This window comes from Hyla sarda, chromosome 6, assembly GCF_029499605.1.
Source record: "Hyla sarda isolate aHylSar1 chromosome 6, aHylSar1.hap1, whole genome shotgun sequence".
Taxonomy (NCBI): domain Eukaryota; kingdom Metazoa; phylum Chordata; class Amphibia; order Anura; family Hylidae; genus Hyla; species Hyla sarda.
Genome location: NC_079194.1, coordinates 123605686 through 123630260, shown reverse-complemented (window position 1 = coordinate 123630260; position 24575 = coordinate 123605686). Strand labels below are relative to the sequence as shown.

The 24575-nt window shown below is 42.9% G+C and overlaps 1 protein-coding gene across 1 annotated transcript in view; it reads left to right on the top strand.

Moving 5' to 3' along the window:
* Window positions 1-1416: 1416 nt before the first annotated feature.
* The window catches only part of ALDH1L1 (aldehyde dehydrogenase 1 family member L1), a 111298-nt gene continuing 88139 nt past the window's right edge, over window positions 1417-24575 (top strand). The window contains exon 1 of the mRNA XM_056524893.1: window positions 1417-1553. Within this exon, the coding sequence (XP_056380868.1) occupies window positions 1488-1553 (66 nt within the window). The 5' untranslated portion in view covers window positions 1417-1487. The remainder of the gene's footprint in view (window positions 1554-24575) is intronic.

The window sequence follows — 24575 nt, the reverse complement described above, 5'->3', positions numbered from 1 at the left end:
ACTGCTCCTTGGTGGTCCAGTGGGGTGGATTGCCCGCCCCCTGCAGCTAGATTGCAGGGGGCGATCCACTTCTGAGGTAGCGAGAGGGCTTACCTCTGTTCCTGTGTCGGCTGCTGTGCTGTGAATGATAAAGCCTGGCAGGGCTCTGTGGAACCACATTGATCTGTATGAGGAATCAAATGATTCCTCCTAAAAGTCCCCTAAGGGGACTAAAAATGTAAAAAAAAAAAAAAAAAAAAAAAAGTTTAAAAATGTTTAAAAACACACACATTAACCTCTTTCTTATTAAAAGTTTAAATCAACCCCCTTTCCCAACTTCCATATAAAAAATATATAAACATAATAGAAATAAACATATGTGGTATTGCCATGTGTGTAAATGTCCGAACTATAAAAATATAAGTTTAATAAAACCCTTAAATTAAAGTCTTTTTTTATTTATTTTATTTTTAAAGCCTACAGTGAGATTCGTTATAGCCATATAGTATGGAAAATGTTGATTATGGTATGGGGTGGAGGGGTATAGTCATGTCTCTATCGGAGATGCTGCTTGTCTCTTGGATCTGGGTTTCCTGTGTCATCATTAGAGAGTCTTGGCATTGAACGAGTTAATGCAATCTGTACACTAGTGATGTGCAAACATGAGGCAGCTTTTTCTTTATTCTCAGTGCCTCTCTGCCAGGAGACTCCATACTCCTCCCTTTCCCTCTGCACCCGCTCAGTGATGCCATCCAATTCCTAGAAGTGTTGTGGGACCTGGTGTCCTCACAGCTTGATCCAAAGAGGACTCCCAAAATAATCCCCAGTAGTGTCACACAGTTTGACCTTCATGGGACAGACAGCTGATGGGTAACAAATGGTACCAAAACAGAACTGTCCTAACGTCAGAAGTTCTTGTCAGCAGAGTTCTAGGAAAATGTTTACCAGTGATTGTGGCCAATAAAATGTATGTTACATTGAATATATTATGAAGGAAAGGAGAAAAGATAATGTTATTGTGTCTCAATGGGGGAGATTTATCAAAGCTGTCTATGTCCCGCATCAACATAGACCAAACTACAGAGGGTTAGGCTGGTCTATTGTGCGCCTAATTTATCAAAAGGCGCACGGCTCTTGATAAATTCTGCGCACGGACTTCGGGATCTATGCTTTAGGTATTAAGCCTATCAGGCTGTATTTGGGCAAGGAGATGGAGTATTCCGCCCCTAAACTACTAGGCGGGGCATATAGGTGTTGTGGGTTGGGGCAGATGTATATAACACCCCCTGCTCCCACTAGCAGGGCGTGTGTGACGTTTCTGCGGACGAACCGTGTGTTGGTGGACGCTAATGGCGCATGTGCAACGTTTGAATTTCCCGCTACTCGCAGGAGCCCTGGCAGCTGACGCTTTCCCTGTCGTAGTGGTATCAGAAGCTGCGGTGATCGTGTAAGGTCGGGCTTTGCCGCCCCCTGGTTCTGCCTGCAAACGCTGCAGGATCCGGGCGGGGATGCAAAGGGGGATGCAGGCGTGGCCCTGTCGCTATCTGAGACTGCATTATTTCCCGGCTGTTCAGGTAGGATGGGGAATTTGGGGGCGGGGGGCTGGGCGAGGCTACGGCAAGGTCTGTCGGCGCATCCAGTGTCTGCCTTGGGTCATGTGATCCTGCCGGGTTACGCTCCGGGTTCCGCGGGTATCAGCTGGAGGCTCTGGTATCGGGGTGTTATGTTTTTCCATACAGGGGTATGACAGGAGGTCAGGGGACGCTGCTGGGTCCCGCATGCTCTCATCCAGGGCTTTCCATGCTGAAAGGGGAGCTGCATATGGTCATTACTATTGATGTCACTGTGTGATTCTGGTCAGGGGTTATCCTGTACATATGCTGTTCTATTACACTGTTCTTAAGCTAGTAATTGATATAAGGTACACATACTGGTACCATTTATATGATACATGGACCGTTACCATTCATACGGTATATGCACTAGTTATTGACATATGGTACACATGTTCATAGGTTTGATACGGTGCATTCGCTAGTAGTTGTTTTCACTATACACTGGTATCATGTATGTGAGAATTAAGTTGGTACCATTTCTATTGTACATTTACTAGTAGTTTTACATTATACATACGCCATTAGTTACAGTACATACTCAAGTAGTTGTTATACTGTACATTCACTATCGGTTGTCGTACTGTACATATGCTAGTAGTTGTACGCTGGTAGTTGTTATGTTTATGCACTAGTAGATTTTATATACATACGCTAGGAGTTATCAGTTGTAATTGCTTTCTTAGCATCTCATAGTAGTATATGTATACAGTTTTACTGCATTTTTTCTGCATTTGTCCATGGATTTCCGATTTGTACGCTCATTGTACTCACACAGTTCATACAATCCGAGTATTCTTACTGTGCACACGTTTTATAGCGCTTTATTCCATTCATATACTCAGGTCCTTTACACTGTTCATATGCTCATAGTATTTATACTGTTCATACGCTCATGGCAGCTATGCTGGTCATACACTCATGACATTTTTACCGGGTGTTAGCTCACGGTACCTACACTGGGTATGCGCTCATGGCTTCTTACTGTGGTGTGGTAGACAGTACATACACTCGGTGTTACATGCAGTTCATACAATTATAGTGTTATGCGGTACGTGCGGTATCGTATTTATTTAGTTACAATACATACAGTTATATTTATATGTATTATCTGTATGTCGCAAAGCTTTTGGCATTGATATGATGTACATATTTAATGGTAGTGTTTACAGTGCATAAATGTTCATTTCATTTAGTTTCATACGTTATAGTGTTTACGGTGCATTCCTGTTGTAGACTTGTAAGTGTCGGCAGTACGTATATATTCACAACATTTGGGGCGCATACGTTCTTGCATCAGTATTTAAACGTCTGTTGTGCTCGGTGAGTATGCCTTTTGGCATTTGTAGGATGTAATCTGCATAGCGTTTTCAGTGATTTACGTGATGAGTTCACAATAGGCACACGTTAGCGATGTCACAATGTGTAGGTGATCATATTTATGTTTCGTAGGTTTTCTGTATTATGTCTTAGCATTTAATTCCATGCCCTAATGGCATTGTTACTCTTCTCACACGCTTGACATCTATACGTTGACACAGCCATGGCAGCGATACTTTTGATTCGCCAGGGCATTCATATCGTGCATACGCTCATTACATTATACTGTTTATAATAGTGTTTAGACTGTTATTACACACATGGCATTTATACCTCATCACACGCTTGTGTGTTCATGGCACTGTAATATTCACACGCTCAGGGTTGGTATACAGTTACACTCTTATAGCAGTTAAACTCTTAATTACACACTCAGGGTACTTACATCCTGCATACGTTTATAATTATACTGTTCATTCACTCATATTATTATTTTGTGCATTCGCTTGTGGACATACTGTTCATACGCTAGTGTTAGTTTATACTTTTCATAGGCCCATAATTCACTCATGGCATTCATTCCTTTCATACACTAATGGTATCTATACTGTTCGTTAGCCCACAGTATTTATACTGTTCACACGCCCTTGGCACTTATAGTCATATGCTCGAGGCATTGATGCTGTTTTTACGCTCTTGGCATTTATGTTGTGTATGCAAGTATGTTATTACACGATTTGGATGCTTATATTATGTGGTTTCATAGGCTCATAGTATTCCTACTGTTTATACATTCATGGCTTTTCACCATCCATATGCTCGCGGTATTTATGCTATCCTTATGCTCTTGGCAATTACTGATCATACGCTCACGCAACTCTTACTGTCATACGCTGATGGCACCTACACGCTTCACGCAATTATGGTATCTTTATTGTTCACACACTCTTAGTATTTGTAATGGTCAGACACTCTGTCATCACTACTGTTCACGTTCATGGCATTCACACTGGTCATACGATTATGGTAGTCGCACGGTTCACACGCTTTCCTCGTTCATACATTCATAGCATTCATGCATGCACGTGTTTTGGGTTCAGGTGCGCAGGGTATTCATATTACGCAGGGCAATTATACAGTTCTTTACGCTCTTAGTATTGCGGGTCTGTTTTCCAATCATGCCTGATATGTCCGCAGGGGGTTGCACTGCGTAATTGTTGTTACTAGCATGTCATCAATAATATCACAATATATTGGTGGTTGTATACCCTCCGTACCTGCCACGTCTGCAGGGGGATACACTGCGCAGTTGTTGTTGTTACTGACATGTTTTCAGAGCAACAACATCATGACACATAGGTGGTTGTATACCCTTCGTACCGCCACATCTCCCGGGGGATGCACCGTGCAGTTGTTGTTACTGACCCGTCTTCAGAGCAACAACATCACGACACATAGGTGGTTGTATACCCTTCATACCTGGCACATCTGCAAGGGGGATTCATTGCATAGTTTTTGTTACTGACACATCTTAGAGTAACAACATCATGACACATAGGTGGTTATTATGCTTCGTGCCTGCCACCTCTGCAGGGGGATGCACTGCACAGTTATTACTGACACGTCTTAAGAGCGAAAACACCACGACTCATAGGCGGTGATATACCCATTATACCTGCAACCTTTGCAGGGGGATACATGGCATAGTCGTTGTTACTATCACATCTTCAGAACGACAATATCATGACACATCTGCAGGGGGATGCACTGCGCAGTTGTGGTTGCTGACATGTCTTCAGAGCAACAACATCACGACACTCATTATCCCTGCCACATCATGCAGGGGAATACGTTGCATAGTTGTTATTAATGTCACGTTTCAGAGCTATAACATCACCACACATAGGTTGTATACCGATCAGACACGACACATCTGCAGGGGAATTCATTGCGCAGTTCTTGTTACAGACTCTTCTGTGGAACAACAACATCACGACACATAAGCGGTGGTATACCCATCATACCTGCCACGTCTGCAGGAGATTCACTGCATAGTTGTTGGTACCGACACGTTTTCAGAGTCACAACATCATGACACATACACGGTTGTATACCCATCATACCTGCCACGTGTGCAAGGGAATACACTGCTTAGTTGTTGTAACTGACAAGTCTTTAGGGCAACAACACCATGACACATAGGTGTTGGTATACTCTTTATACCTTACATGGTTGTAGGAGGATGCATGGCGGGGTTGTTGTTACTGACACGCTTTTAGAGCAACAACATCATGACACATAGTGGTCGTATTTCCGTCGTACCTGCTACAGGAAGTGGGATGCACTGTGTAGTTATTGTTCCTAACACGCTTTCTTAGTTATAGTTTCATGACACATACTTGATTAAAAAAAAATATATATATATGTGTGTATATATATATATATATATATATATGATGGTTATGCCAGATTGGTGACGCATACATGCACAAGAGTTACACAAAGACCTGTCACTTCTACAGGTATGATGGTTACGAGAAGACCTGTCACATCTACAGGCACGATGGTTATGAAAAGACCTGGTGAAGCATCAGGCATGGTAGTTCCCGAATACGACCTACAGGTACGAGGGTTATCCAAGAGACGGTCACTTTTACAGGAAGGAACTATCCAGCCCAGGATTGCAGGTAAAAGCAGGTAGACTTTATTGGGTCATATACAGACAGAACATCAGAAAGCCGACGCGTTTCGGACCTATACCAGGTCCTTAGTCATGGCATACACATATAATAAAAAACACACAATTTATATTAAATAGATAGGTCACATGACCATTCAGCAATCAAATGAGGAGAAAGCTGGAAAAGCCAAAACGGAACTTGAAAACCCGCACTGGAATCAAGAGCACACACCATTCTGTAAAGAGGATTATAAACAAACAAAGCGCAAAAATATATAGACATTATTCGGACAGAGAAGGGGAGGAGCAGCTTTACTCATATTTTAGGTATATTATATCAAAAATTTACGTATATATATATATATATATATATATATATATATATAAACCATCACAGAGCCCTGCTTAATCGCGAGTCATTTTGGATGTTCCAATTGGACACGCGTCAACCGCAAGGTATGAACCTGTGGCAAGATCTGATTTTGTCCTGTTAAAGTGCAGTGGTAAGGCCCCAATGTGTTTTTATAAGTACTTGCACATGGGTTCATATATTCTGTGTGGGAGTGCACCTATATATATAAACCAACATTTTTGATATAATATACCTAAAATATGAGTAAAGCTGCTCCTCCCCTTCTCTGTCCGAACAATGTCTATATATTTTTGCGCTTTGTTTGTTTATAATCCTCTTTATAGAATGGTGTGTGCTCTTGATTCCAGTACGGGTTTTCAAGTTCCGTTTCGGCTTTTCCAGCTTTCTCCTCATTTGATTGCTGAATGGTCATGTGACCTATCTATTTAATATAAATTGTGTGTTTTTTATTATATGTGTATGCCATGACTAAGGACCTGGTATAGGTCTGAAACACGTCGGCTTTCTGATGTTCTGTCTGTATATGACCCACTAAAGTCTACCTGCTTTTACCTGCAATCCTGGGCTGGACCGTTCCTTCCTGTACATACCCACGTGGTTGGAGATGCTGCCAACCAGGCCCGCGCACAGGTGCAGTGGAGTGGCGGTGAGCTGTCGGTTTGCTTCATTGTGCTACTGGTCACATTTACAGGTATGATGGAAGTGAAGTCTGTCACTCGTGGCAGGACATCACCCTGGAGTTCAGTTTGAGGTAGAAGTTCAGAGGTTTAAGGTTGGTTTTAGTGTCCAGAAAGGGGTTATTCGAGTGTAGTCGATGGCACATTAGACTTCCCAGGTGGATAGGCACGTGGTCTATGGATAGTCCTGGCCTGACTACAAGAACGATGGTTATGCATGGATCGATTACCCGCAACAGGCCATTTCTTCGGAGTCTAGTTGGGGTGTGCTTCATGGTATGGCTGTCGGTACAGTTAGGGTAGTCTTCAGGTAAGTTTCGAGCTTAGTTCTGGTTACAGGTAAATATGCAGATCATGGTCAAGGTCTGTAATGGGGTCAGGTTACTTGGGTGTCAGTTGGCTAACAGTTTGTGTTTTTGGCCTCTAAAAAATAAAATAGGGATTGGATAGTGCAGTATCAGGCCTGACAGGTAGCGATCAGTTTCCCTTGGCTTATTGACACAGGTCAGTATGTTTAACTAGTATGCAGGCCTGGTCGTAAGTCACTGTTGGCTTTTTCTTCAGAGCAGGCATAGTGGCCATAGATATTCATTACCAGGTTGCACCTTCGGTCATAACTAGTTAGTAGATTATATTGTCATAGGGTCCAAATTAGGGTCAGGGTAGTTAGGGTGTGGTATTGTTTTTGAGGTTTATGCATTCTACTAATTAACCTACCAGGTTATGTGTTTTGCCCTCTAAAGGCCTGCCCTCGGTTGTGGTCATGGGCACAGTTCAACCGCTGTTTTTAGGTTTAATCTTTTCCATGAAGGTACATAAACTTTTGCAACACGAACTCAGGTGGAAGCCCTGAGCACAAGTGTTAAGCCTATCAGGCTGTATTTGTGCAAGGGGCTGGAGTATTCAGCCCCTAAACGACTAGGCGGGGCATATAGGGGTTGTGGGTTGGGGCAGGTGTATATAACACCCTCTGGTCCAACTAGGAGGCCGTGTGTGACGTTTTTGCGGATCCCTCCTAACCCACCCTATATATTTTCAATTTCTTTCATTTATTATAGGGTATGCCCTCTAAAGGCCTGCCCTCGGTCGCGGTTATGGGCACAGTTCAACCGCTGTTTTTAAGTTTAATCCTTTCCATGCAGGTACGTAAACGTTTGCAACATGAACACGAGTAGAAGCCCTGAGCACAAACTGTATTTAATCCTGCTCAAGCATGGTCTGACATTTCATCGTACTTTCAGCCAATGCAACTTGTCGCTGAAAAGTCACTTTTAATAAATTCAGCACCAATGCATTTTTCAGTCTAAAATAGACTAGAATGCATCATGTTCTAAAAATCCTCTAAAGCAAAAGCTGCAAAAAAGTCACACATATTTAGACTGCGACTTTCTGTGCAACAAATTTAGACAGTAAAAACCAGTCTAAATCCTTTGATAAATCTCCCCCAATGTGTCTCATGGGTCTCAATGATGTCAAGGGCCGAGCTGAGGTTGGATGGAGTCCTGTGCCAGATGTTCTTTGGGGTTTTAGGGCTAACCAAATCGTTTAACCCACTTTTCTCCTGTTATTCAATATAGTTGAATATATTTGTGCATTGACTTTCACCGTAGAAGAAATATACATTATAAGGGTATGTTTACATTTGTTATGTGGCCTATGTTTAGGGTACCTGTCGCCATTAGTGTTGCTCGCGAATATTCGCAATTCGAATTTTATTCGCGAATATCGCATATTCGCGAATTCGCGAATATTCGCGAATATAGCGCTATATATTCGTAATTACGAATATTCTTTTTTTTTTTGTTTGTTTTTTCACAGTACACATCACAGTGATCTTCCCTCTCTGCTTCCAGCTTATGTGGTGTAAGAAGGCTCTAATACTACTGTGTGAGACTGGTGTGCGAATTTTCGCATATCAGAATTTTCGCATATGTTAATTTTTGTATATACAAATTTTCGTATACGTTAATTTTCGCATGCGCGAAAATTCGCATATGCGAAGATAAAACGAGACTATTACGAATATGCGAATATTCGCGAATATGACGAATATTCGTCCATATATTCGCGAATATTCGCGAATTCGAATATGGCCTATGCCGCTCAACACTAGTCGCCATACTGGCAGAGCATTACCTGAGCCATGCCCTTATAGTTCAATGGACCAATAGTCCTCTAATATTCTCTCCATTTCCAAGCATATGTATGTTTGCAGGACTTCGAAGCACAGGTGGATGAGCCTTAGAGTCCTGCAAAATTATAATAAACATTTGAAAATGGACTTAACATAGTAACTATAGCCTTTGGTTCATTGCACTGAATGGGCAAAGCCTTGGTATGATGTAGTATACCATTCTCACAGTATGCTGAGGTTTACCCCAAACAAAATCCACTTTAGAGTAGGGCAATACTGAGCGGATACGCTGCAGGAAATCTGTCAATACGCTGTGCATGCGCTAGGAGCAGACGCAGGGTTTTTCCCGCCACAGCCTTGTATCTGCAATAAAGGTCAGAGGCCAGCTGCGCGCACTGGCATAGTTGTGACGCGCGGCCGGCTCCCTATCCTTATTGCAGACAGGCTGTGGAAGGGAAAACTCCTAGCGCATACACATTTCCTGCTGCTCAACAGATTTCTCACAGCCTATCCGCTCAATGTGACCCTACCCTTACAAGTAAGAACCTGGTCTAACATATAGTTGTACAGCACAAGACCTCTGAGGCCAGTGGTCATTGGGCACATGGGTATACGGGCATAAAAATGAAAAAAAACTTTGGAATGACAGCATGCATTTGTCTTTATGGTATTAATAGAAGTCCTGACTATTTCAGTTTTTTTGGATTGTATACATGGGGTAACACTATCTAATCATGCACTCCTCCCCATATCATATGGTGGTTTTAATCAGTTATCTGGATCCTGCATCATGCACCCAGTAGGCCTTAACCCCTTATGGACCAAGCCCATTTTGGCCTTAAAGGGGTATTCCAGGAAAAAAACTTTTTTTATATATATCAACTGGCTCCAGAAAGTTATACAGATTTGTAAATTACTTCTATTAAAAAAGCTTAATCCTTTCAATACTTATGAGCTTCTGAAGTTAAGGTTGTTCTCTGATGACACGTGTCTCGGGAAACACCCAGTTTAGAAGAGGTTTGCTATGGGGATTTGCTTCTAAACTGGGCGTTTCCCGGGACAGGTGTCATCAGAGAGGACTTAGACAGAAAAGAACAACCTTAACTTCAGAAGTTCATAAGTACTGAAAGGATTAAGATTTTTTAATAGAAGTAATTTACAAATCTGTTTCACTTTCTGGAGCCAGTTGATATATATAAAAAAGCTTTTTTTCCTGGATAACCCCTTTAAGGACGGGAGCATTTTTTGCACATCTGAACACTGTCACTTTAAGCATTAATAACTCTGGGATGCTTTTACTTATGAATTAGAAATACCCCATAAATGACCCCATTATAAAAACTTCACCCATCAAAGTATTCAAAATGATATTCAGTAAGTGTGTTAACCCTTTAGGTGTTTCACAGGAATAGCAGCAAAGTGAAGGAGAAAATTCAAAATCTCCATTTTTTACACTCTTATGTTCTTGTAGAACCAGTTTTTGAATTTTTACAATGGGTAAAAGGAGAAAATGCCCCCCAAAATGTAACCTAATTTCACTCAAGTAAGAAAATACCTCATATGTGGATTTAAAGTGCTCTTTGGGTGCACTAGAGGGCTCAGAAGAGAAGGAGCAACAATGGGATTTTGGAGAGTGAATTTTACTGAAATGGTTTTTAGGGGGCATGTCGCATTTAGGAAGCCCCTATGGTTCCATAACAGAAAGAAAAAAAAAAACACTGCATAATATTTTGGAAACTACACCCCTCAGGGCACGTAACAAGGGGTACAGGGAGCCTTAATACCCCACAGGTGTTTGACGACTTTTTGTTAAAGTCGGATGTGTAAATAAATTTAAAAAAATCACTAAAATGCATTTTTTCCCCAAATTTACTATTTTTACAAGAGGTTATGGGAGAAAATGCCCCAAAATTCGTAACCCCATTTCTTCTGAATATGGAAATACCCCATGTGTGGATGTAAAGTGCTCTGTGGGCGAACTACAATGCTCAAAAGAGAAGGAGCTTTTGAGCTTTTGGAGAGAGAATTTGTTTGGAATGGAAGTCTGGGGCCATGTGCGTTTACAAAGCCCCCATGGTGCCAGAACAGTGGACCCCCCATTATGTGACCCCATTTTGGAAACTACACCCCTCACATAATGTAATAAGGGGTGCAGTGAGCATTCACAGACTTTTGGAACAGTGGGATGTGCAAATGAAAAATTTAATTTTTCATTTTCACGGACCACTGTTCCAAAAATCTGTCACACACCCTGTGGTGCTCACTGCACCCCTTATTGCATTCTTTGAGGGGTGTAGTTTCCAAAATGGGGTCACATGTGGGGGGTCCACTGTTCTAGCACCACGGGGGCTTTGTAAACGCACATGGCCTTCAATTCCAGCCAAATTATCTTTCCAAAAGCCCAATGGCGCTCCTTCTCTTCTGAGCCCTGTAGTGCGCCCACAGAGCACTTTACGTCCACACGTGGGGTATTTATATACTCATAAGAAATGGTGTTACAAATTTTGGGGGGCATTTTTCCTATTATCTCTTGTTAAAATTAAAAATTTGGGATAACACCAGCATTTTAGTGAAAAAATTAAAATTTTTCATTTTCAACGAAAATTCTTCAAACACTTGTTAAGGCTCACTATACCCTTTGTTACATTCCTTAAAGGAGTAGTCCAGTGGTGAACAACTTATCCCCTATCCTAAGGATAGGGGATAAGTTTGAGATCACGGGGGGTCCGACCGCTGGGCCCCCTGCGATCTCCTGTACGGAGCCCCGACAGCACGCGGGAAGGGGGCGTGTCAATCTCCGCATGAAGCGGCAGCCGACACGCCCCCTCAATAAAACTCTATGGCAGAGCCGAAGCGCTGCCTTCGGCAATCTCCGGCACTGCCATAGAGATGTATAAATGGGGCGTGTCGGCCATCGCTTTGTGCGGAGGTCGACACCCACTATCTGGCCGGAGAGCCTGGCCCCCGTACAGAGAGATCGCAGGGGGCCCCAGCGGTTGGACCCCCCGCGATCTCAAACTTATCCCCTATCCTTAGGATAGGGGATACGTTTTTCACCACTGGACTACCCCTTTAAGGGGTGTCGTTTCCAAAATGGGGTCATGTGTGGGTGTTTTTTTTTTGTGTTTATGTCAGAACCGCTGTAACGATCAGCCACCCCTGTGCAAATCACCTCAAATGAACCTTGTTGTGCGCCCACAGAGCATTTTACATCCACATATGGGGTAATTGTGTTACAAATTTTGGGGGTCTTTTTTTCCTTTTACCTCTTGTGAAAATGAAAAGTTTGGGGCAATACCAGCAAGTTTGTGTAAAAAAATTTAAAGCAAGTGTAAAAAATTGATTAAATCTGCTGGAGCTGACCCCAACTTTACCTTTTCATAAGGGTAAAAGGAGAAAATGCCCCCCAAATGTTGTTAAGCAATTTCTCCCGAGTACGGAAATACGCCATATGTGGCACTAAACTAGTGCCTTGAAAAACGACAGGGCTCCGAAGTGAGAAAGCGCCATGCACATTCGAGGCCTTAATTAGGGATCTGCATATGGGTGGACATAGGGGTATTCTACACCAGTGATTCCCAAACAGGGTGCCTCCAGCTGTCCGCCAATGGCTGTCAATGGCTGTCCGCCAATACTGGGAGTTGTTGTTCTGCAACAGCTGGAGGCTCCATTTTGGAAACAGTGCCGTACCAGATGTTTTTCATTTTTATTGTGGTGGTGGTGGTTGGGGGGGCGGGGGACTGTGTAGGGGGACTCTTTATTTAGTAAAGTGTAGTGTAGTGTTTTTAGGATACATTTACATGGGCGGGATTTCACAGCAAGTTTCCCACTGGGAGATTGAGCTGCAGCGGAAAAGTTGCTGCAGCTCAAACGTGCAGTGAGAAACTCGCTGTAAACCCCTGCCCCTGTGAATGTACCCTGTACATTCACATGGGGGGGGGGGGGGCAAACCTCCAGCTGTTGGAAAACTACAACTCTCAGCATGCAGTGACAGCAGAAGGGCATGCTGGGACTTGTAGTTACGCAACAGCTGGAGACATACTGCTACAACTTCCAGCATGCCCTTTGGCTGTCTGTGCATGCTGGGGGTTGTAGTTATGCAACAGCTGAAGGCACACTGGTTGCAAACACTGTTTGTTACTTAAAGGGGTTGTGCGCTGCCCTAATTTTTGGAGCTCCGCTCACAGTGTTCGGAAGTTCATTACTCCGAACGCTGTGTGCGGGCTTCCGTGTTCGCAACTGCCGGGCGTGACGTCACGCCCAGCCCCTTGCTGGGCGAGACGTCACGAGGAGGCGGGCGAAACGTCACGGAAGCCCGCACACAGCGTTCGGAGTAATGAACTTCCGGACGCTGTGAGCGGAGCTCCAAAAGTCAGGGCAGCGCACAACCCCTTTAACTCAGTATTTCCCAACCAGTGTGCCTCCAGCTGTTGCAAAAATACAACTCCCAGCATGCATGGTCTGTCAGTGCATAATGGGAGTTATAGTTTTGCAACAGCTACAGGCACACGGGTTGGGAAACACGGAGTTAGAAAACAAACAATATTTCCAAACCAGTGTGCCTCCAGTTGTTGCAACATTACAACTCCCAGCATGCCCAGACAGTCGAAGGGCATGCTGGGAGTTGTAGTTTTGCAACAACTGGAGGAGAACAGTTTGGAGACCACTGTGTAGTGGTGTTCAAACTGTAGCCCTCCAGATGTTGCAGAACTTCAACTCCAAGCATGCCCAGACTGCCCAGGCATGCTGAGAGTTGTAGTTCGGCAACATCTGAAGGGCCAGAAGTTACATGCCTGGACTGTCTGGGCATGCTGAGAGTTGTAGTTTTGCAATATCTGATAGAGCACAGATTGGAGACCACTGCACAGTGGTCTCCAAACTGTGGCTCTCTAGATGTTGCAAAACTACAACTTCCAACATGCCTGGACAGCCAAAGTTGTAGTTATGAAACTCCTATAAGCAGCAGTGAAGATCCCTTTACAGTGATCTTCACTGCTGCCTCTAATGCCAATGTCGACACTGCCTCCTCCACCTGCCTGCCGCTGCTGCCTCCTCCACTTGCCTGATGCCGGTCCCCGCTGCCTGAGCCGGTCCTGCGCCGGTCCCAGGTATGTGCTGCCGGTCCCCACAGCTCTCGGGTTCATCTTCCCCCACTCTGCCTGGACTTCTAGTGGCGGGCAGAGTGGGGGGGGGGGGGGGGGGTTCTGAACTTTAACCCCCCCAGTCAGCTGAGACACTGTGATTGGTCCACAGGGACCAATCCAGTGATCACTGACCAGGACCATTCACAGATGGTTCTGGGGGGGCTTGCAGAAGTTGTCTCCCACCGATAACAGTGGGACTTCTGCCTGTTAACCCGTACGATGCTGTGCATCACTGGGTTAACTGAATGACTTATATAAATGGCAGGATGCGCGAACTACCAGCATAACCTGACGTTTATATGTCATTCTGCGGGAAGGGGTTAAAGGGGTACTCCGGCGGAAAACATTTTTTTTTTTTAAATCATCTTCTGCCATCTTTCTGTCAGTCCACAGTGCTCTCTGTTCACACCACTGTCTGTGTCAGGAACTGTCCAGAGCAGGATAGGTTTGCTATGGGGATTTGCTTCTACTCTGGACAGATCCTGACATGGACAGAGGTGTCAGCAGAGAGCACTGTGGACAGACAGAAAAGAAATTCAAAAAGAAAAGAACTTCCTCTGGAGTATACAGCAGTTGATAAGTGCTGGAAGGATTAAGATTTTTAAATAGAATTAATTTACAAATCTATTTTACTTTCTGGCACCAGTTGATTTAAAAAAAATATATATATGTTATCCACTGGAGTACCTCTTTAACCCCTTAAGGACCATGGACGTAAGCCTACGTCTAAGCACCCTGGTAGTTAAGGACCAAGGACGTACACGTACGTCCTTGGGGATTTCGGTCCCTGCCACGCGCCGGGTGGGGACCGAACCGGGGTGACTGCTGATATCGATCAGCAGTCACCCCGCGCAAATGCCCAGGGGAGTCATCAGAGCCCCCCATGTCGGCAATCGCCGCAAATCGCTAGTGAATTCACACTTGCGATTTGCATGATTCCGGGTCATTACGGGTCCATGGTGACCCTGAATATAAGGGGGATCGCAGTTCTCCAAGAGACCCACGATCCCCCTGAAGGGATAGGAGTGAGGTGGCAGGGGTGCTACCCCTCCTATCCCTGCTATTGGTCGTATAGACGCGACGACCAATAGCAGATCGGGAGCGGGGGGGGGGGGGGGGGGTTAACTTTCATTTTCCCCTTTCTGCCCACCCACAATAGGCGTGGCAGAACGGGGAAACCGAGGAGGACCGGCGCCGAAGTCCACTTACCCTGCGGGCGAGGCTGCGTGCGACGATCGGTGTCGGAGATTGGCGGGCGGCGATGTCGTGCAGCTGGCTCCCTGGATGCTACGGAAGCCGGTGAGTTGCCTAGCAACATCTTGAGGGCTACAATTTGAGACCACTATACAGTGGTCTCTATACTGCAGCACTCCAGATGTTGCAAAACTACAACTCCCAGCATGCCCAGACAGCTGTTTGAGCATGCTGGGATTTGTAGTTTTGCAACAGTTGGAGGGCGACAGTTTGAGACCACTATACAGTAGTCTCTAAACTATAGCCTTCCAGATCTTGCAAAACTACAACTCCTAGCATGCCCACACAACTGTTTGCTGTCTGGGCATGCTTGGATTTGTAGTTTTGCTAGATCTGGACAGCCACAGTTTGCAGTGGTCTCTATACTGTAGCTCTCCAGATGTTGCAAAACTGCAAATCCCAGCATGCCCAAACAGCAAACATCTGTCTCGGCATGCTGGGAGTTGTAGTTGCGTACCTCCAGCTGTTGCATAACTACATCTCCCAGCATGCCCTTCGGCGATCAGAACATGCTGGGAGTTGTAGTTTTGCAACAGCTGGTGGCACACTGGTTGGAAAATACTGAGTTAGGTAACAGAACCTAACTGAAGGTTTTCCAACCAGTGTGCCTCCAGCTGTTGCAAAAGTACAACTCCCAGCATGCACGGTCTGTCAGTACATGCTAGGAGTTGTAGTTTTGAAACAGCTGGAGATTCCCCCCCCCCACCCCATGTGAATGTACAGGGTACACGGACAGATTTACAGTAAGTTCCCTGCTTCAAGTTTAGGCTGCGACAAATTTTTCGCCGCAGCACAAACTCCTAGCGGGGAACTCACTGTAAACCTCCGCTAGTGCGAATATACCCTAAAAACACTACACTACACTACAATAACCCATAATAAAGAGTAAAACACTACATAAACAAGTACGGCAGTGTTTCCAAAACGGAGCTGCCAGCTGTTGCAAAACAACAACTCCCAGCATTTATGGACAGCCACTGGCTGTCCAGGCATGCTGGGAGTTTAGCAACAGCTGGAGGCACCCTGTTTGTGAATCTCTGGCGTAGAATACCCCTATGTGCACCCCTATGCAATCCCTAATGTAGTCCTCAAATTCGCATGGCCCTCTCTCACTTCTGAGCCCTGTCGTATTTCAAGGAAACAGTTTAGGGCCACATATGGGGTATCTCCGCACTCGGGAGAAATTGCACTACAAATTTTTTTTTTTTGGGGGGGGGGGGCTTTTTCTCCTTTTATCCCTTATGAAAAGGAAAAGTTGGGGTCTACACAAGCCTGTTAGTGTAAAAAAAAAAAAAATACGCTAACATGCTGGTGTTTCCCTTTACTATTTATTTTCACAAGAGGTAAAAGGAAAAAAAGACCCCCAAAATTTGTAACGCAATTTCTCCTGAGTACGGAAATACACCATTTGTGGGCATAAAATGCTCTGCGGGCGCACAACAAGGCTCAGGAGTGAGAGCGCACCATGTACATTTGAGGCCTAAATTGGTGATTTGCACAGGGGTGGCTGATTTTACAGCGGTTCTGACATAAACGCAAAAAAATAAATACCAACATGTGACCTCATTTTGGAAACTACACCCCTCATGGAATGTAACAAGGGGTATATTGAGCCATAACACCCCACAGGTGTTTGACAAATTTTCGTTAAAGTTGGATGGGAAAATTAAAAAAATTATTTTTTTTCACTAAAATGCTGGTGTTACTCTCAATTTTCCATTTTCACAAGGGAAAATAGGAAAAAAGCCTCCCAAAATCTTCTGAGTAAGAACATACCCCATATGTGGATGTAAAGTGCTCTGCGGGTGAACTACAATGCTCCGAAGAGAAGGAGCGCCATTGGGATTTTCAAGAGAAAATGTGTCCGTAATTGAAGGCCACGTGTGTTTACAACCCCCCCATAGTGCCATAACAATGGACCCCCCCACATATGAACCCATTTTAGAAACTACACCCCTCATGTAATGGGGTACAGTGAGCATTTACGCCCCACAGGTGTCTGACAGATTTTTGGAACAGTGGTCCGTGAAAATGAAAAATGTAATTTTTCATTTGCTCAGCCCACTGTTCCAAAGATCTGTCAAATGTCAATGGGGTGTAAATGCTCACTGCACCCCTTATTAAATTCTGAGAGGGGTGTAGTTTCCAAAATGGGGTCACATGTTGGGGGGGGGGTCCACTGTTCTGGCACCACGAGGGGCTTTGTAAACGCACATGGCCCCTGACTTGCATTCCAAACAAATTCACTCTTTTAAAGCTCAATGGCGCTCCTCCTCTTCTGAGCATTGTAGTTCGCCCGCAGAGCACTTGACGTCCACACATGGGGTATTTCCATACTCAGAAGAAATGGGGTTACAAATTTTGGGGGTAATTTTCTCCTATTACCCATTGTAAAAATATAAAATTTGGGGAAAAACCAGCATTTTAGTGAAAAAATCTTTTTTTTTTTTCATTTACACATCCAAATTTAACAAAAAGTCGTGAAATACCTGTGAGGTGTTAAGGCTCACTGTACCCCTTGTTACGTACCTTGAGGGGTGTAGTTTCCAAAATAGAATGCCATGTGGGTATTTTTGCTGTTCTGGCACCATAGGGGCTTCCTAAATGTGACATGCTCCCCAAAAACCATTTCAGCAAAATTTGCTTTCCAAAAGCCAAATGTTACTCCTTCTCTTCTGAGTATTGTAGTTCGTCCGCAGAGCATTTTACGTCCTAACATGGGGTATTTCCATACTCAGAAGAGATGGGGTTACACATTTTGGGGGGCATTTTCTCCCATTACCCTTTATAAAAATGGTAAATTTGGGGGGAAAATATTTTTTTCATTTACACATCCGACTTTAACGAAAAGTCGTCAAACATCTGTGGGGTATTAAGGCTCACTGGACCCCTTGTTACGTGCCTTGAGGAGTGTAGTTTCCAAAATGGTATGCCATGTGGGGGGGGGGGTTCTGCTGTTCTGGCACCATAGGGGCTTCCTAAATGTGACATGCCCCCCAAAAACCATTTCAGAAAAATTCACTCTCCAAAATCCCATTGTCGCTCCTTCCCTTCAGAGCCCTCTACTGCACCCGCCGAACACTTGACATGCACAAATGTATTGAGAGAAATTGAGTTACAAATTTTGAGAGGATTTTTCTCCTTTTACCCCTTGTAAAAATTCAAAAACTGGGTCCACAAGAACATGCGAGTGTAAAAAATTAAGATTTTGAATTTTCTCCTTCACTTTGCAGCTATTCCTGTGAAACACCTAAAGGGTTAACACACTTACTGAATGTCATTTTGAATACTTTGAGGGGTGCAGTTTTTCTAATGGGGTCATTTGTGGGGTATTTCTAATAAGGAAGCCCTATTAAATCCACTTCAAACTGAACTGGTCCATGAAAAATTCAGATTTTGAAAATTTTGTGAAAAATTGGAAAATTGCTGCTGAACTTTGAAGCCCTCTGATGACTTGCAAAAGTAAAACATGTCAACTTTATGATGCAGTAGACATATTGTATTTGTGAATCAAAATATTATTTACTTGGAATGTCTATTTTCCTTACAAGCAGAGAGCTTCAAATTTTGAAAAATGCTAATTTATAAATTTATTCATCAAATTTTGGAATATTTCACCAAGAAATGATGACAGTATTGACAAAATTTTACCACTAACATAAAGTAGAATATGCCTCGAAAAAAACAATCTCGGTATCAGAATGAAAGGTAAAAGCATCCCAGTTATTAATGCTTAAAGGTCAGATGTGCAAAAAAAAACTCTGGTCCTATAATGAAAAATTGCTTGGTCCTTAAGGGGTTAAGCCCAGAGGAGTTGAGTGAAAAGAATGTTAGGGTCCTATCGGAGGTCAACTCTGCATGGTGGATGGGAGATACGTTTTAATTAAAAAGAGCCCGAAATGTACTTCTATAGTTAATATAGCAGTGATGTAATTAAACATTTTCCATATCTACAGTGCTCATGTGCCTTAGCGTTTGCGGAGTGCTGCTGTAACGCTTCTATTGTGGGTATATGGGCCTGTCATCCCTGTAGCACTCTATACAAATCGATGAATCACCGCATTTAGAGGATTGACATCCAGCTATTTTGTTCTGTTCTGTAGCTAGTAAATACATAAAAAAAACAAATATGGCACAAAATAATTTTGTAGGATATATCCTTTTTAAATCAACAAAAAGTTAGCCCTATGTTGCATCTCCTTGGGCTTTTATGCAACCTGGACTTAACTAATGATAAACAATATTCTACATGCTTTGCATGTATCTAAAATTCTGCTCCCAAACTTTTTTATTTTACTATTTTAGTAACCATTGTCTAGTAAACAGAAATGGTATTAGTGCATAGTTATGATTCCTATTGAAAGTCATGTGACTCACCAAGGATGGGTAACCCCTGCTGGCCTGATAGAAAGGTGACAGAACATGCAGTATTGTAGCTTGGAGAGTATGGGACAATGTAGGTACATACCAGTAAAAATGACCATACTGACCCCAGTTCACTGCGACTCATGATGAACATGTCATTCTTGTGTTTGTTATTCTTTTAACAGTATCCCCAGCTCTACTTAATGATGATTGTTTCTGGCTGTTTTGATTATGTAAAAATATCCTTAACCCCTTGAGGGCACAGTGATTTTTTATTTTTGCACTTTTGTTTTTTCCTCCTCGCCTTCTAACACTTTCAATTTTCCAAATACAGACCCATTTGATGGCTTTTTTTTTTTGCAGTACCAAATGTACTTCCCAGTGACATTGCTCCTTTTACCACCAAATCTACGGTAAAACAAAACAAAAAATATTTGTTGGGCAAAATTGCAAATTTTGGGGGCTTCCGTTTTTACTCAATACACTTTTTGGTAAAAATAGCAAGTTAATAAATTACTATGCTTAAAATTGTCCTCTTCTGACCCCTATAACTCTATTATTTTCCCATATCGGGGGATGTATGAGAGCCAAATTTTTGCACCATGATCTGTAGTTTTTATCTACGCCCTTTTTGTTTTCATGGGACTTTTTGATCACATTTTATAAATTGTGTATATTGTTTGATTGGGAGTAGGTGGGTGTCCCTGAGGGGGATCTTCCAGGATTCTGGGGTTCCCCTCCGTGGCTTAGGGAGGATGTGAGTCATCTGGCCTCCTTGTTTTTAGTGTTTTTAATTGTGCTGTCTATTTGTTACATGCTGTGTACTACAATAAAGAATTAGTGAGATGGAATTGGTGTGCACCTATATACGGTATGTGCTTTTGCTTTTCTATGTTACTTTTGTCACTAAAATCACCCTGTCCCCACTCTGAAGGGTTAACGTAACAAAACCATGAAGGTTTCAAATTTTTTTTGAAATGACAGGTACACTTTAAAGGATCTGGATCTCACATCTTAGTACCAGATACCACAGGAGACAATATTAACTGGTGATTTTTATATTATGGTTGATGTATTGTATGTATTCAACCCATGCAGTAGTATTATTACTTGAAACTTCATTTTGGAATTACCCTTTAATTGCATAGTAGGCTAATGGCTACTGACCACCAATGAATTGAATACTTTGGTTTTTGCTTATCTCTAAAAGATAGTTTACTTTGATGGTAATAATTGTTAGCTTCGAATGTAGCTGCACATGAATGGGGTAGTTGCACCCTCTAGTGGTCAGTATGATTAGTACACATTATAGAATACAGTGCAGTGATTCCCTGACCTACGATGGCACTGACATACAATCATTTCAACATACGATGGCCTCTCAAAGGCCATCGAATGTTGAAGGCAGCATCAACATACGATGCTTTTATATGTCGGGGCCATCGCATAAACAGCTATCCAGCAGCGCAGACTGCTTCAGCTGCCGCCGGATAGCCATTTAATGTGCCCCGTGTGCTCCGGTGAATGTCACTCACCAGTCCCCGGCGTTCCGGACCGTCCTCTTCATGCTCCGCTGCATTCCCGTCGCTCTCCTTTGTCGTCATCATGTTGCCGCGCATGCCATCCCGTTATCCAATAGGAGCAGCGTGTGCAGAAACGTGATGACGGCGATGGAGAGCGACGATCTAGGGCAGCGGTGACGGTCCAGAGCGGCTAGGACACCCGGGGACGTGATGACGGCGATGGAGAGTGACGATCCAGGGCAGCGGTGACGGTCCAGAGCGGCGGGGACATGTGAGTATAACTTTCTATATTATTATCTGTGTGTTTTTTTTTTTTTCTTTTGTTTTCTTGTTTTGTTTTGTTTTTGCAGGGATAGCTGGAAGCATCAGCATGAAATGACAAGAAGAAAGGATGTCCAGCACTACAAAATCAGATAAAAAACAGGGATCTTCTGTATTCCAAATACACATACAGCGTAAAAGACAATAAGGGAAAGGACAAGATGTCTGTTGTGTTAGGAGGGTTCCCCTCATAGCAATTACTACGAGTAGGGTTACTCATAGCAATAGCTAACCCCTCCTTTTTTTCACTGCAAAGGTATTTGAAATAATGAAGATCCCTTGTTTTAATTCTGTATTTATTTTTTTTGGCATTATTTATTCATTTTTTGGTTCCGGGCTGCTCAACATATAGTTACATAGTTACATAGTTACATAGTTAGTACGGTCGAAAAAAGACATAGGTCCATCAAGTTCAACCAGGGAATTAAGGGGTAGGGGTGTGGCGCGATATTGAGGAAGGGATGAGATTTTATATTTCTTCATAAGCATTAATCTTATTTTGTTCCAGGAATAAGGAGCGACAATGGGATTTTGGAAAGTGAGTTTTTCTGAAATTGTTTTTGGGGGGCATGTCACATTTAGGAAGCCCCTATGGTGCCAGAACAGAAAAAAAAAAAAAACACATGGCATACTATTTTAGAAACTAAACCCCTCAAGGAACATAACAAGGGGTCCAGTGAGCCTTAATACCCCACAGGTATTTGACGACTTTTCATTAAAGTTGGATGTGTAAATGAAAGTCGGATGTGTAAATGCATTTTTTTATTTCACTAAGATGCTGGGTTTTCCTCAAATTTTACATTTCTACCAGGGGTAATAGGAGAAAATGTCCCCAAAATTTGTAACTCCATCTCTTCTGAGTATGGAAATACCCCATGTGTGGACGTCAAGTGCTCTGCTGGCGCACAACAAGGCTCAGAAGAGAAGGAGCGCCATTGATCTTTTGAAGAGAAAATTTGGAATTACATAGTATTTTGTATGGTTGAAAAAAGACATACGTCCATCAAGTTCAACCAGGGAATTGAAGTGAAGGGTGTAAGGGGATAAGGGGAAGGGATGTTGTTTTATAATTCTGCATAAACATTAATGTTATTTTGTTCCAGGAATGTATCTAACCCTGTTTTAAAGCTATTAATTGTTCCTGCTGTGACCAGTTCCTTAGGAAGACTGTTCCATAAGTTCACAGTTCTGATGGTAAAGAAGGTGTGTCGTTCCTTTAGACTAAACTTTTTCTTCTCCAGACGGAGGGAGTGCCCCCTCGTCCTTTGGGGGGATTTAACCTGGAACAGTTTTTCTCCATATTTTTTGTATGGGCCATTAATATACTTATATACGTTTATCATATCCCCCCTTAAACGTCTCTTCTCAAGACTAAACAATTGTAACTCCTTTAATCGTTCCTCGTAGCTAAAATGTTGCATGCCCCATATTAATTTAGTTTGCACGTCTCTGCACCCTTTCCAGCTCCGCAGTGTCCCTTTTATGGACAGGTGACCAAAATTGAACAGCATATTCCAGGTGAGGCCGTACCAATGCTTTATAAATGGGGAGTATTATGTCCCTGTCCCTTGAGTCCATGCCTCTTTTTATACATGACAATATCCTGCCGGCCTTGGAAGCAGCAGCCTGACATTGCATGCTATTCTGTAGTCTGTGATCTACAAGTACACCCAGATCCTTCTCTACCAGTGACTCTGCCAGTTTAATCCCCCCTAAGACATACGATGCATGCATGTTATTAGTACCCAGATGCATAACTTTACATTTATCCACATTGAACCTCATTTGCCAAGTGGATGCCCAGACACTTAGTCTATCCAAGTCATCTTGTAACCTATACACATCCTCTATAGACTGTACCGTGCTACAAAGCTTGGTGTCATCTGCAAAGATAGAAACAGAGCTGTTAATACCATCCTCTATATCGTTGATAAATAAATTATACAACAGCGGGCCCAGTACAGAACCTTGGGGTACACCACTAATTACCGGGGACCAATCAGAGTACAAATCATTGACCACCACTCTCTGGGTACGATCCATGAGCCAGTGTTCAATCCAGTTACAAACTAAAGTTTCCAAGCCCAAAGACCATAACTTACCTGTCAGACGTCTATGAGGGACAGTATCAAACGCTTTGGCAAAATCCACAAACACTATATCCACAGCCATTCCTCTGTCAAGGCTTCTACTCACCTTTTCATAAAAGCAAATTAGATTGGTTTGACAACTTCTGTCCTTTGTAAACCCATGCTGGCTATCACTTATAATACTATTATCCCCTATGTATTCCTGTATGTAATCCCTTATAAATCCTTCAAAAATGTACCCACAATGCACGTTAAACTTACAGGTCTATAATTGCCTGGCGAAGACCTAGAGCCCTTTTTGAAGATTGGCACCACATTCGCCTTGCGCCAGTCCCTTAGCACAATACCAGACACCAGAGAATCTCTAAATATCCTGAACAAGGGTACAGATATTACCGAACTTACCTCTCTAAGAACTCTTGAGTGTAGTCCATCCGGCCCTGGAGATTTGCTTACATTTATATTACTTAACTTACCTTGTACCATTTCTACATTAAGCCAGTTCAGTACATTACATGATGTATTACCAGCACTGACCTGGCCAATGTCAGCTCCTCCTTCTTCCATAGTATATACAGAACTAAAGAACCCATTCAGTAGCTCCGCCTTCTCTTGATCGCCTGTGACAACCTCCCCATTATCATTATTAAGGGGTCCTACATGCTCTGTCCTTGTTTTTTTTGTATTTATATATCTAAAAAAATATTTAGGATTAGTTTTGCTTTCTTTGGCCACCTGTCTCTCATTTTTACAGTTTTTATTAAGCTCTTTGTACTGTTTAAATGTTATAGCTGACCCATCAGATTTGAATTTTTTGAAGGCTATTTTTTTGTTGTTTATTGCTCTTTTAACATCATTTGTCAGCCATGTAGGATTTAGTTTTAACCGTTTCTATCTGTTCCCCTTTGGTATATATTTAGCTGTATAGTTATTTAGAGTTGATTTAAAGATGTCCCATTTACCTTCTGTATCAGTATTTGAGAACACCTCCCCCCAGTCTATGTCCTGCAGTGCAGATCTCAGCCCAGGGAAATTTGCCTTTTTAAAGTTATATGTTTTTGCCTTCCCCGTCTGTCTTTGTTTGCACAGCCCAGTGTTCCAA